General features: G+C 32.6%; 1 protein-coding gene across 2 annotated transcripts in view; it reads left to right on the top strand.

The window, feature by feature from the left end:
• PPM1A (protein phosphatase, Mg2+/Mn2+ dependent 1A) overlaps positions 1-9,877 on the top strand; it is a 46,013-nt gene extending 36,136 nt beyond the window's left edge. For both annotated transcript variants that reach the window (XM_069596749.1, XM_069596750.1), the window contains exons 3-6: positions 1,840-1,957; positions 6,123-6,231; positions 7,664-7,721; positions 8,974-9,877. In XM_069596749.1, coding sequence (XP_069452850.1) covers positions 1,840-1,957; positions 6,123-6,231; positions 7,664-7,721; positions 8,974-9,003 — 315 coding nt within the window. In that variant the 3' untranslated portion in view covers positions 9,004-9,877. The remainder of the gene's footprint in view (positions 1-1,839; positions 1,958-6,122; positions 6,232-7,663; positions 7,722-8,973) is intronic.
• The last annotated feature ends 5,163 nt before the right edge of the window (positions 9,878-15,040 follow it).

Below are 15,040 nucleotides of genomic sequence, written 5' to 3' on the forward strand. Positions count from 1 at the left end.
AAGCTCTTTAAACTATCTGGAAAATCAGTTTCTTTAATTGTTCGAGAGAGAGATATTATTACCCTGTCTCATGGGGTTGTCTGGATAATCAAATGGTATTGTGCAGATGAGCAACAGAAGGTTCTGCAGACTTAAGAGTCAGAAAGTGAAGTCGCTCAGTCGTGTCCCGACTCTTTGCGACCTCGTGGACTGTAGCCCATCAGGCTTCTCTGTCCATGGGATTCTCCAGGCAAGAATACTGGAGTGGGTTGCCATTTCCTTCTCCAGGGGATCTTCTCGACCCAGGGATTGAACCTGGGTCTGCTGCGTTGCAGGCAGATGCTTTACCCTCTGAGCCATCAGGGAAGCCCCTTAAGAGTCAGACGTGGAATCAAATCTTACCTCTGTTACTTTTGTACTGTACAGTCTTGAACAAATTGTTCAGCCTCTCTCAGCTATTTGAATGGAGAAAATAGTATCTAACTCATAAGACTGGGGAATGAAATTAATGAGCTAATGTATACATATAAATATGCTGCTCCCTTTTGAAGAAGTTTAAAATGTTACGCAACTTACTCCTTTAGTTGCAGCAATGACACTAGAATCCAAGCCCTTGACCTGGGTGCAGTGTTCTTTCTACCACACTTTTGTATTTTGTCAATAATGCTTACTAATTCTTGTGGGTTTTCTTTTGTTTGTTTTTAAAATGCTGATTTTATAAAACTTCGGAGGCTGTGTATTTGATTTTCTTTTAAAACTCAGAAACAGTAAGTCAACAGAATACTGTGTGTAGCTTTATATGCACAACTGCCAGCTATACTTGAAATCTTAACTAAAATTCAGGTTTATGTAACATCCAACACAAATCAAGTTTATGTAACATCTAACAAATATGTTTAAAAAAATCAATAGAACAACAAGTTGATAGTGCACACTGTTAATTTCTGAATTTAGGAGGAACAATACAATGATGCTTATGTTCTTTGTCCTTTTTAGTATAAAAAAGGGACAAAGTAGCAATCATTTGTTAGGTTTATCCATTAGCACTTGAGAATTAAATACTTTGTTAACTAAATTAAAAGCTGTTTTCTTAAGAGACTTACCAGATTCAGATATTAGTAAATTATGACTCAGATTCCACTTTATCTGTTCTGCATTATGCTCTATAGAAGGTAACTCCCAGTTATTATTAATAATAGGAAAAGTCTGATTTGTGGGGAGGCCAAAATTGATTCAAGTATTGTAATTATAGTATTTTGAATATGTAGGTGTCTTTAAATGAATGTACTTCCTAAAAGTTAAACCTTTTTTTTTAAATTATGAAAGTTAAAAGTTGGTTTATAAACTTTATATATATAGTTTTATTTCTAATTCTATATTTCTACTTATTATGAAGCAAATCAATTAGTCCCACAATTTATTTTAAATGTAAATTTGTCAGGGACATGTGTAACTACAGATGAAATCATGTTGTAAAGAATATCACTAGAATTTTCTACCTTGTTGAATTCAGTGTATGTGTGTATGTGTATTTGTGTTAGGTATCACTTCATGTTAAGTAGGCCACCAGTAAATGTTCAGAAATATTTATTTATAGAACTTTAAAAAGTTATTGTTGCAGTAGAGTTTAACCTGTAGTGTTTCTTTCCTGTCTTTTGGAGTGTTGATTATTCTGTATACCATAGGTACTCTATATGTATTTGGGGGGTGCCCTTCCACATAGGCATATATAGTTTTCTCTCCTTATAAACAATATATATTTTCACTAGAACAAGTATAATTGACATGGCTGTAAAGGTTCTCAAGACTTTGAAGAGCAAAAAGGAAACAAAATGTTTTCTCAAACTTTTTTCTTCCCAGGGAAGTCGAGACAACATGAGTGTGATATTGATCTGTTTTCCAAATGCACCCAAAGTATCACCAGAAGCAGTGAAGAAGGAGGAAGAGTTGGACAAATACCTGGAAAGCAGAGTAGAAGGTGGATCACTTAACAAAAAATAAGTAGCTTTATTAAAGAAAAACCTCAGCATAATCAAACTTTTATAACGTGTTAACTTTTAGATCTTTACGTACATGACTTCAACATTTGGTGTTTAGTGTACACAAGTGGGAAAGGGCATTTCTGTAGTAGCTATTGAGGTATTTGTTACTGTCCTATTACAGTTATATTAGAAATAACAAGTATGGCCCAGTACATTCTGTTCAGGATACTTGGTAAAGTGTTTGTATGCTTTCAAATTCTTGATTAATTCACTGGCATGAATAATTTTATGCCAGGAAAGTCTGATTTGTGGTTTATTATAAATAGGTTATTTATGATGGTGATAATTTGAATGCCATCTTTTGTGTAAAGCTGTGTTTATGAATTTAACATCTTTGGGAATTTTAAAATAAGAACTTGAAGATTATAGCCTGGCTATTAATACCTTTCATGTGCCACAGCTTTTAAAATTTTATTTTAAACTATTTCAAAGCTTCTTGCCTAAGCCATAAACTGCTTCACCTAGACAACATAAACCTGAATAGAAGACATACTAGGTCTCTACCTGGCAGAAATGTAAACGCTGAATAAATTCAAGAAATTAAGTTGGAAATTACGGAAGTGTATTTATCGTAATTCTGCAGATTGCTTTGAGACAATTAGAAAGGCATTTGTAACTCTCAAGTGTGATGCCTTCAAATATTTGAAAAATGTTAAAATAATTATTGATGCAGCTGCTATTTGGTATAAATATTAAGTATCCCCAGAGAATTACAGTTTATTGCATATATGCAATAAGCATGTAGATTATATAGTTTCTTTAAGCAGGAAAAACTTGACATGCCTATGATAGTGTTAAAGCGCATTTTTGGGGGGGCTCCTAATGTTATTACTTTGCACGTTAAAGACCTTTAATAGCATGTAAACATTGATACACTATTAAAGACCTTTAATACCATGTAAACATTGATATACTATATACTTAAATCCTGTTGTGCCTGCATTATTAAAATTAATATGCACTTTAATTTTGTTTTCTCTCTTTTGACTGTTTGATACCAGTTAAAATTAGTCTGGTGTTAGGATGGTGATTGGTTTTGATTTCCAGTACTGTCTTAGAGTTGCTATTTTGTTTTTTACTTCTCTCCCCTACTTGATAGTGATATATCTATTAAAAGTATATACGTAGTAGTACTTAGTATTTCACTTACTGAGCATACTATTCAATGAGTTTGTTTCCTCATTACCAAGGGTCTTGGAAATTCTTTGTTTTAAACAATTCATTTCAGTATGAGTTATTTATACATAATACAGTAAGAAAATATTTAGAATGCTACCAAGTTACAGCACATTGGTTCACACTGCTTGTTCTTAGAAAAATACAAAATCTGAAGAGGAATATATATTGAAATATGTTGATATTTAATTTATTGGCACTTTAACTTGAGTGTACATGTTTTCTTATTGATTTAAAGAAATACGGAGTTTAGTTTTATTTACTAAGAAATGAAGTCAAATTTTAGAAATGAATTGCTGCTTTTTCTCTTTAGTGTGCACTCTTAAGTTTTTGAGGCAATTATAAATAATTGCTTTAGATAGGTGATTTTATGTTATAATGTTAAGTTTTGTATTGCCTATTACCAAGCAAGAATTGCCATCTGAACAAACTTTACATTAATACTCAATATTTTGGGTATGCTGAAGTTTTGTTATACTTGTGCTATTCAATTGGAGATTATTATGTCAGAAATACAATATTCTTTACCAAGGTAGATTTGATGAGACTGCATCTAAATATTACATTAATTAAAATCACTACTATATTTAAAAACATAGAAAGAATGTAGCTATTTGCATTGTAAAAATTGTTATGTGTCTTAAAAAGTAATAAATACTGCAGTCAGCTTTTAAAACAGGCACTGAATACCTTTTTCTATTCTCCTTTCTTTAAATACATGCCTTCACTAAATTGCTGTGACCTACTAAACCTCATTTTATTTGCACTGAATACTTTTGGCTTCTCTGTCCACACCACAGAAAAAGACAAAGGCTTTTTAGCTCTCCTCCTATACTTGACTCTCTAGGGTTGTGAAAAGATGGAGCTCATAATTTAAACCATACCACTTAAGGCTGTGGTCCTTCTAAGCCAATTTAAGATGATATCTGTGTCGTTTATATATTTTTATTTGCTACTGACTGCACAAGCTTTAAAGTTGCTAATTTGGAGATAACTATTAGAATTTCTCAGACTTAGCAGAGGGAAGTGGGGAGGAGCAGCATATGTGAGCATGTGAAATGTAGGTCTTCTATACACATATATTCTTAAAAGCATTCAGTCTTTTTACAATTCTAATGGAAATGTATGGTCCAAGAACAGTTAAAGGAATATTTCTTAAAATTTCTTTTTCTTTATTTTTTAAAGCAGAAAGAAGCAAGGCTAGTGTAGTGTTAAATGCTCAGATAGTTTAAATGTATTGTCCCATGTGGAACAGGAGATATGACTGTTTTTAAAGTCTTATTTTTTTAAAGAATTTGTCTTCCTGTAATTTTCTTCACAATTAAAATATCCTAATTTTTATATTTTAACAAAGAAGGTATATAATACATCAAATATAGATGATTCAAGGTAATGTTTTTAGACCTGAAAGCATCAATTGAATTTATCATCAGTGTTCATTTATATTGTATCTAGTTATCTGTCCAATAATTGTACTGGCTTAGCAGAGACTGTATGTTAAGTGTATTACAGCTTTAGATTGTGAAATTGTGCAGTTTAGGTAAACATCAAATTCCTTTATTTTTGTACAGCAAATTTCCAGCATTAGAATCATGTAGAATAAATATACTAGATGTTAAAGATTATACAATAAAGGAACTTGGCAAACCAAATCTGAGATCCTTGCTTTTTGTTCAGATTTAAGACTGGTTTAAAAAAGAGATGGTAAAATTTGGCCTTAATCCTAAAAAGGACAATTTGAGCCATTTAAAGAAGTATGGGTAGCAGCGTCTGTCTTTTAATATGTGCCTTTAATGGTGAATTAATATTTTGAAACTTGATTGAAGGATGAAAGATCTTTACATGCATTGTTATTTTCAATGGTATTTACAGATTGAGAACTAGAATGATATCCGGTGATAACAAAGAAAATTTCTTAGTGTAAATAATGGAAAACAAAAAATTGAGCATATAACCACAAATACTCTGGGCATGATCTTATGTTTAGAATAAATATGCTAAAACTCCAGGTAAAGACTTATTGGACTTAAAGTGAATAATTTGAGCACTCTTTTGAGTTGTTTGTGCATAATGGGTTGGTATTCTGTGGTATGAATGACAATATGCATCTTCATGGCAATACTGTAGATCATATCACTCTCCTATTTAATAACAGTTTTAAAATTAACAATTTTAAATACAGTTGTATGGTTTATCAAATTTTTTCTTTTTAAAAAAACTTATGAAATTTAGACTTTTTTCTGTTCTGTAGGCTTTGTTCAGATAATCAACAGGAAATGGTATTTATCTGTTTATTGCTTAAAGATACTTTAGATAGAAGTTAAGTTGGGAGTAGTGTCAAGTGTATGACCTATTCGGCCCATGCTACTTAAATATCATTTTGTAAATATAAACATGTAAATATGATTTGTGTTAGTGTATCATCAGTAAATCCCACATACTTACAGGGTTTCTTTTTTCTTTTTTAAGATCTTGCAATTGTTTATTTTTCTTTAAATCTGTGTATTGTATTTTCAAGGCAAAATTCAGGAAACATGTTTCCAGTCTAATTAGAGGAGTTAATCTCCTCAGAAGTAACTAGCTGGCATCTTAAGAGGAATATCCTCATGTGTACACATGTATCCCTGATTATGTAATATATTGATTTTAATACGAATTTTTTTCACATTTTTATCTTGTTTATATTTGGTCTTTGAAGTTAATCTGGAAAGTATTGTATCTCTTGTATCATTTTGTACATCCTTTTGTCATCAATTTTCAAAGTTCAATTTGATTTTTTTTTTCCTTGTACTAGTTTAGAAAATCTCAGATGTGGTATATGCCGTCTTTAAAAACCTAAGTTATCTTTGTTTCATTTTATTATTATTATTATTATTATTATTAAGTTTGAATAACACTTACAAAAAAAGTACTTCTGATTCCCAGAAATCATAAAGAAGCAGGGGGAAGGCGTCCCTGACTTAGTCCATGTGATGCGCACATTAGCGAGTGAGAACATACCCAGCCTCCCACCAGGGGGTGAACTGGCAAGCAAGTAAGTTACATTTTGAACACTCTTAGCGTTTGTCTCAGTACATGAAAATGTTTGGCGTCAGTAGGTCAGATGCGTACTTACATAATTTCTAAAGTGACTTCAGAATGTTTACCTTGTGGTTCATTGCTTTTCAGTGTTAATGATATATGGTGCTTATCTGGAGTAGGTATCAGAATATCATTGTAACTAATTATACTGAAGGCTGTCTTTAGTGGAGGCTTAGATTACACTGATTATCTCATATAGTGTAAATGAGATAATACAGCAAAAGAAAATTTTAAACTAAATTACATAGTACTATAAAATTCCAGGTGTCAGTATTATTCCTACTACAATTTGATTTTGTTAATCTCTGGATAACTGAATACCCCATGGATGAGCATCTGTCTCTTCCTCCACCTGGACCATTTCTCTGGATCTCTGGTTTTCCTGTTTTTGGTTGTCGATGCTGGTTGCTCGGGTTTTGATGTGAAGGAAGATAGGTAGATGCATTTCTTATTTTTTTCTCTTTGCACTTTAGTTCATAGAATTGGACTTAGTCTGTGTTAAATATTAACCTTACATCTTTGTAAACTGCAGTGGAGACTTTACGCAGTTTTACAGTTCAAGGCTTAAGACATTTTTACCTCAGATGTCCACGTAATTGATCTACAAAAATATATTGACAAATTTCCTTGTTTCTCTACTTGTTCTGTGAGTGTAGCCATGTTTTTAAAAATTTCATGTAATTGTTCAAAACTTCCTGTTTGAAGCATTTATGTCTTGGAAATTGTTTCTTCTGATAAGATATTCTGTGAAATGATTGAATATAAAATTGCTTCAAGTCAGTTTTGTAAGTAGGGAGGCTATAACTCAGAAGTACCACTACCGATTCTTATTTTTAATAAAATATTATTCAAAAAGTAATTACTAGACTTGCCAGGGAAATGTCATATTTGACATTTTAGTTTTAATAGAGCTTTTTTAAAGGGGCATTATGAAAAGCAGAAACCTATATGTAAAATATCTAAATTATTTTACCATAACAGATGTTGAAGTTATATCTACTTCAAAACATTCAAGTCTTAACCAGAATATATTAATAATATTTCTTAAGAAATGTATCATCATTTTTGACTTATAAAAACTAAATGCCAGTTCAAATAGACATAAACCATACAGACCGATTTCCCCCGCCCCCCCAAGCCATGACTTTTTTCTTCTATTAATTGTATTAGTAGAATGGTACATTTCAGAATAAATTCACCTCTACTTTAACAATGGGGCCCAAATATCTTAAGATAAAGCTCAGTTATTGACAGTAAGAAATATAAGTAAAATAATTTGTGAATGATTATCCTTGACATTTTAATGAACACCTGGCTGTGAGTTACTAAGCAGTCTTGTGCTCTGAAGAATTAACTTTCTGTATTTTTTTTTTCTCTAAATTTAGGCGGAATGTAATTGAAGCCGTTTACAATAGACTGAATCCATATAAAAATGATGACACCGTAAGTACCATTTTAGCTCCTCTGCTTTCCCTTCCCTTCCACTCTGAATGCAGATCCTTCCTACCTGTTTTTGCAGAGCTGCTTATTGCACCCATTCTCTTACACACACCCTTGATGGATTGCTCTGAACTCTGCCTGCATCACAGTTCTAGCGCTTGAGGACATTAATCATGATGAGTGGCCATTTAACTCAAACAGGAGGAAAGTCCCTTTTAATTATTTTTTTAAGTCTCTTCAAGCAATCAACTTCAGAAGTTTTTTCCCACTAAATTTTTTTTGAAGTTGGGAGTATCTCTGCTCAGTTTCTTGAATTAATTCTGAGTTTTGTAAGCAGCTGCAACAGACCTCAGAATGCCTATCTCCATTAATACCCATTCTATGCCAGGAACCCTACACATATCATTTAAATACTAAAGTAGAAAAAATAAAAATAAAAATAAATAAATAAATACTAAAGTAGAGAATTCTGTGTATATAAAGATGTATAGAATGTTGTATTCTCCAATTAGGGCTTCCCTGGTGGCTCAGCAGTAAAGAATCCGCCTGCCAATGCAGGAGATGCAGGTTTGATCCCTAGGTTGGGAAGATCTATTGGAGAAGGAAATGGCAACCCACTCCAGCATTCTTGCCTGGGAAATCCCATGGACAGAGGAGCCTGATGGGCTGTAGTCCATGGGGTTGCAAAAGAGCCAGACACGACTGAGTGACTAACAACAGCAACATTCTTCAGTTAAGTTTTCTATTACAATTCAATTGTACTGTTGTGATTACAAAAAACTGGTAACTTAAAATCATTTCAGCCTGGCTCTGAAATATTTTATATGCTGCATTATGAAGCATCCTCAAATCTCTTGAGGTTTTTATGCAATAAAAATTTATAAAGATAATATTCTAAAAATAAATTGGGTTTATTGAAGAGAAAAATAAAATTCTTTCTGGTAATTTATTGGTTTAGAAATACATTTGGTCAACCTCATCGTAAAATCTTATATTAAATATTTTACTCCAAAACCAAACCCAAAGGTTCTTGTTGTTTAGTCTCTAAGTTGTGTCTGATTCTTTTGCCTTGTAACAATTCTTGGAATAGATTATATATTGATATTTCATAAACACATTTACATATATACTATAGAAAACATTTATATCCTAAAGATCAACCTTACAAAACCGTGTCTTTCTGCATTACCCAGAAAATAATGCATCTTTAAGTTTTAATTTAGTTCATTGTTTTGATTTGTTTCCTTCTATAAAGGACTCTACATCAACTGATGATATGTGGTAAAACTGCTCATCTAGCCACGGAGTTTACCTTCACCTCCAAAGGAGAGTGCAGCTCAACTTCATTGAACCTTTTAAACATACATCCTCAACTTTAAAGAAGGGCATATATGACATGGGTGAGAGTGATGACACCAGAGAACTTCAGCAGTACAACAGCTAGCCCAGAACTGATTTTTTGTTGTTGTTGTAAATTTGAGACTTATGTAAACGTGATTTCAAACCATAATTCATATGTTGTAAATCAGACTCCAGCAATTTTTGTTGTATGATTTTGTTTTTTGTAAAGTGTAATTGTCCTTGTACAAAATGCTCATATTTAATTATGAACTGCTTTAAATCACTATCGAAGTTATAAGAAATATTTGGCTTATTGTGTGATGCAACAGATATATAGCCCTTTCAAGTCATGTTGTGTTTGGACTTGGGGTTGGGACAGGAAGAGCAGCAGCCGTGTCAGCTAGACACTCACATGTGCACCTGATTATGGAGAATTATTCCAAAATATTACTACAAAGCTGAATATCCAGGGAGTTAATTGAAAACTCTTTTAATGTTCTTGGCAGTGGGATTGGAATTGTTGATAAAGTTGATCCCTTCATTTAACTGTCTTTTAGGTTCTCTCCTTGTTGCCATGAGTATTGCAGGTAATAGAGTATATTCATAAGAATATCAATCTTGGGGCTAAAATGCCTTGATTCTTTGCACCTCTTTTACAAGTCCTTACATTTAATTACTAATTGATAAGCAGCAGCTTCCTACAAATAGTAGGAGACTGCCACATTTTTGCTATCATGATTGGCTGGGCCTGCTGCTGTTCCTAGTAAGATATTCTGAATTCCATTTTATCAATAAAGCTTGATTTAACAAACAAGAAATTTAATCATGTATGTGTAATTCCTCCTTTACTCCACCCTTATTTTAAAACACCGTACCATTGTAAATGAGAAGTTTCTCATGGGGAAAGATGTTAGTCTCTTAATTGGAAAATACTGTTACTCAAGGCATAGATGGAACTGGTTCTATTAGAAAGACTATAAAAGATTTAAGTCTATGTTGTTCCTTGATCTATTTTTAAGTGGGTTTCTTTCTGACTACTTATTTTTTCATTAAGATGTGTATCAGCTTGAATTTGCCTACGTATAGTTAAAGTAATTGTCAAAGCCAGACAATCCAACAGTGGTGGGGGCGTGTGCGTTTATTGTGTGTGTATGCGCGCACGCGCGCCTGTGACTTTAAGTGGCCCATGTCTTTAGAATCCGGTAGTTAAGATGTATTTAGTGATTTGAAATACAGCATGTTGATAATATTTAGCAGTTGGCCTTTAAAAATAAGTTCCAACAGCTTAAAGAGTTGTAGATATAAAAATAACCTAATTTAGGTTTCAATTCCTCTGATTAAGCATGTGAAAGTAAGTTTTAAAATCTGTCACATTGAAAAGACTACTGTTCTGTGCCCTTCTGTATTTTTGTCTCTTTGGGTTGAATATTGTATTTACTCATCATTTAATTTAATCATTCAGTAAGCAGATTGCCCACTCAGTTCAGTTCAGTCGCTCAGTCGTGTCTGACTCTTTGTGACCCCATGAACCACAGCACGCCAGGCCTCCCTATCCATCACCAACTGCCGGAGTCTACCCAAACCCATGTCCATTGAGTCGGTGATGCCATCCAACCATTTCATCCTCTGCCGTCCCCTTCTCCTCCTGCCCTCAATCTTTCCCAGATTCCCCACTACAAACCTCTTATATTAATATAAGATTTAAATACAACACCAAATATAAAATCAAAACTGTATATAAAAAAGTAGTATAATTTTGTTATATTTGTTTTTTTTTCTAACTTGGAAATATACATATTTGTATATATAACCTTAAAACTAATGTAAGGTTAGAGAAGTGTTGGAAACAATAATGTGAAATGTCTCAGACTTAAGTAGTTACATACCAGCAAAATCTTTCCATTATCCATCTTATTTGTGAGGTGATTAAATGTAACTTAATTGTATTTAATTTATGTCTTAAGCCAGCATGAAGAAAAACAAGTATTATTTATATTTAGAAATCCGTAACAGTTGAAATTACAGAACCAATTCTGTACTTTACTTACACATAAATGCTTAATGTCTAAATCTGTGGTAAGGTACAAAGTAAGATAATGTTCTAAGTTTCAATTTTGTAAGCATCCTAATGTACATTTAATGAACACCAGTGCTTCTAGTATAGATTACAAGTACTGAAAACTAAATTCCTATTATAATTCCTTAATTTTTTAAGTAGACTCAAGTTTTTAGTTATGGAAATTTCAAAAACTTGAACAGGATTTTGAGATGCAAAATCTTAAATCATAACTGAAATATGTGATGGAAAGCTATATTTCAAACCATCATAGTATATTTAGTGACTTCTTAATTTGAGAGTCTTTTAAAAAGAGGAGGTTAAAAATTCCTCTGTTAGAATTATTAGTACTGAAGTTAGGCCTGGAAGTGAGAGAAAACTGTATTAAGTATGATCTAAGAAGACTAAATCTTTTCCACGTGAGTCAACATTGCCATATAGAATTTTTCATTATAAAAGTACAGGAAGGAAGTATGCATTATAACGGCAGAGTGTGTGTGTTCTTGATTCCTAGGGCTCATGGTGTGTGGGGAACCAGCACACTTTTTAAAGGCACTTTTGCACCTCTGTTGTGCATTTCACTTTTGTACCACTTAAATTTTTGACCTCCTATCCCCTTTTGTGTGCTAATTAGCGACTCAGGGCAATGTCTCTATTTTTTGATATGTTTGATATTTTCTTTGGAGGGAAAAAGTTTTTGTGTGATGATAACATACTATTCAAATGTACTTTCATTTAAATGTTTTAACTTTGCTGCTTTTAATAGGACATTCATTTTGTATAGCAGATTCTTGTTACCCTAACATTAATAATTTCACTGATCTCTTGCTATATTTTAGCAAGGTAGGCTCTCTTAATTTCCGTTTTCTTAGGGAGTATACTTTTACAGATAACAGAAGCAGTTCTCAATATTAGCATTAATTTTAAAAATCTAAGTGGTATTTTTCTTACTCAGCTTTAGAACTGTTTCAAACTCATTTTTAATTATGCATTAATTTGTTATTCGAGTTCTGTGCAAATAGTGTACTGCTCAAACACTTAATTTTTTACTACATAAAATTAAGAAATTTGGGTTAAAGAACAAATCAACTATGTAATTCAAATAATGTGAATTATAGCAGTACTTTCAGTGATCATCCATCCACTCACCTTTTGTACAAAATTAAGTGTTAATTGCAACATGCTCTTCTAGGATAAGCACCTTGGAACTATCAAGAAATGAATAGGTCCTTGCTCTCAAGGAGTTTACATTTGAATAGAATTTATAATCTAATGTATGTTAATATCATAACTGGATCACTCATCCAGAAAATAGCTACTGCCCACCTGCTCTCTGCCCGATATTTTCCTGAACAAGGTGGGTCTGCCTGAAGAGCTTATTTGCAGTTCCTTAGTCACTTGAAAACCCTTTTGTTTTATTCTCCTCAGAGTTAAAAATCTTATTCAAAAGAAAATTTTACTTTGCATAGGAATAAAATTGGATTGATGAGGCTCATGTCTCTTCAGTGTGCTTGACTGCCTTTCACAAATGGCTTAGACTTCCTGCTGACAGCAGCAAATCATAGAAATAAGGTTAATGTATTTCTTAGAAGTATCCAACCCTGGAAATAGGAGTTTAAGGCATTTGAAAACGTAAATCTAGGACTTCCCTGGTGGTCCAGTAGTTAAACTCCAGGCTTCCAATGCAGGGTGCGTGTGTTCAGTCCCTGGTCAGGGAACTAAGATGCCACATGCTACATGGTGCAGACAAGAAAATTTAAAAAATAAAAAGTAAAAACACATCTCTCTAACCTTATTTTACCAAAAGTCTGTATTTTCTTGAAAAAACACTGCCAGTGTTAATATCCAATTTTAGCTAAGTGATTACTGTGTTTTAATTTTTTTTAATAATTTTACTGACCATCTTTACAGAACAAATTCATATAGAAATTCTATTTGTAGTTTCTGAAGGAACTGATGAAACTGGTTACAGGGTTTTTTTAATTTTTAATTTCATGGTGTTGTATACGTCTAATTCATAAAGTTTGAGAGGTTTAAACCTTTAATGTCTTGATTGCCATTTGTACAATATTATGTTAGGATTTGGAATTAGAAAATATGTAAATATTTCCATATATAAATGTTTCTCATTTGAGATTTTTCTTCAAAGGAAACTTTCAGAGTTGCATATACTTTTGCTTTCAAATACTGCTGGTGAGATGACCATTTTTAAATTAAGTGATCTAGTCTTCTAATTAAGTTTTTCTTTTAGGCATTAGAAAGACTTTATAGTTTAAAATTTAAGAAGCTTAATTTTACTTCTTTCTATAATGTGGTATGAGTTTCGAGTTGTATTTAATTTTTATATACAATACTTCAGAATATGCTTGAAAGATTTAAGAATACATTTTCTAAATATTGTGAGAATAATACTGTATTTTTTCATTGGGTCAGAACAGTAAGTCTCAGTTACGTGTTACTACCAATAGAATGCTATACAGAGATGATGGAAGGCATTTGGCTCCACTTTTCTTCCCTTTGACACAGATTCTTTCCCTTTTCCCTGTTTTATATATTTAGTGTCCTCTGCTCTCGTATTTTCCTAATTATATTACCAGCAGGTAGGAGAATGCCAGTTAGAAATACTCTTATTAAAACTGAAATTGTAGTTGACAGCTTACACTTTTATAAAAGTGGGGGAAGAGGTTGTTTAACTTGATATAACAACAGAGTGACATTTTTTTCTCCCCTCTCCTGGAGGAAATGTTGCTTCATTTCCTCTACTACCCTCTTGGTGGCTTCTTTTTTTTTTTTTTTTCAAACCAAGACAGGCCAATTCCATTTTCTTGAGCAAGAAAGCTTAGTGCATTACCTCACCAAGCCAATTAATAACTGTGTAAACGTGGGCTGAAAATAGGAAAATGTGGGAAAAGGAGTGGGAAGATGCCAGTGAAGAGGACAGAGGAAGATTACTCTTAATTATTTAAAAAGCCATAGAAAAGTCTTCCTTGGACCTAGCTGTATATTAATAAGAACTGTTGCATCACATAAACCAGCAAGAACTAACTTTGGTTTTGCAGATTGTTTGATTTTTCTAGCCAGTCAGATGATTAATTTAAAAAAAATAATAAAAATACTGCTTCTCCAGCATAGAAACAACTGAGAAAAAAAAGTCTTTCAGTTCTTTTCATTGTTCCAAAAGCCAGTGTTCTATAATAGCTTTCTCACTGAACTGAATGTTTAGAAAAATTGTTTTAAAAAAAATTTTTTTTAACATAGTCCTCTTCATCCAGTAAAGAACTTTTAGTAACATTCATATTTGTATGGTACTATCTGAAGTTAGATTTGTGTAACAAATTGGGTAGCTGCAGAACAAAATTAGTATTATTTTAATTAGGTATAATGAATGGCACAAATTGTCGCAATGCTTCTAAACCTTTTAGGGTCACAGGCCCATTGAGACTGAATAATCCTAGGAATTTGTCGCCCAGGAAAATGCATAGAATGCAAATAACTCCTCAAAGTTTCCAGTATTGTAGTGGTTCATGGGCTCCTGGTTGAGACCCTATACTACAATACAACAGGGCACATCAGCCTTTTTCCTTCAAAACCCATAAATACATCAAGGATGTCAAAATAATTTGAGTCTATTTTAAAGAATAGTTTCCATATTTAAAAGGTAGAGGAGGTAGACGGGTCTAGGCTAGAATTAATTAACTGATATTAATTATGTTAATATCAGTATTAACATATTCTTTTAAAAATTTGTATCTTGAGGGCTGGAAAGAGAATGATTAGTATCCAGGCTAGTTTTGGAGGATAACGTCATTTCTAAATTTGCCACTTTTGAATCTCAGCAGACAAGAGGTAAAACAGAAATGCTGATGGAACATTTCTGACCTGTGTAGTATAGATTTAATATATTCACAAACAGCACATTTGACTA

Source organism: Ovis canadensis, chromosome 7, assembly GCF_042477335.2.
Source record: "Ovis canadensis isolate MfBH-ARS-UI-01 breed Bighorn chromosome 7, ARS-UI_OviCan_v2, whole genome shotgun sequence".
Taxonomy (NCBI): Eukaryota; Metazoa; Chordata; class Mammalia; order Artiodactyla; family Bovidae; genus Ovis; species Ovis canadensis.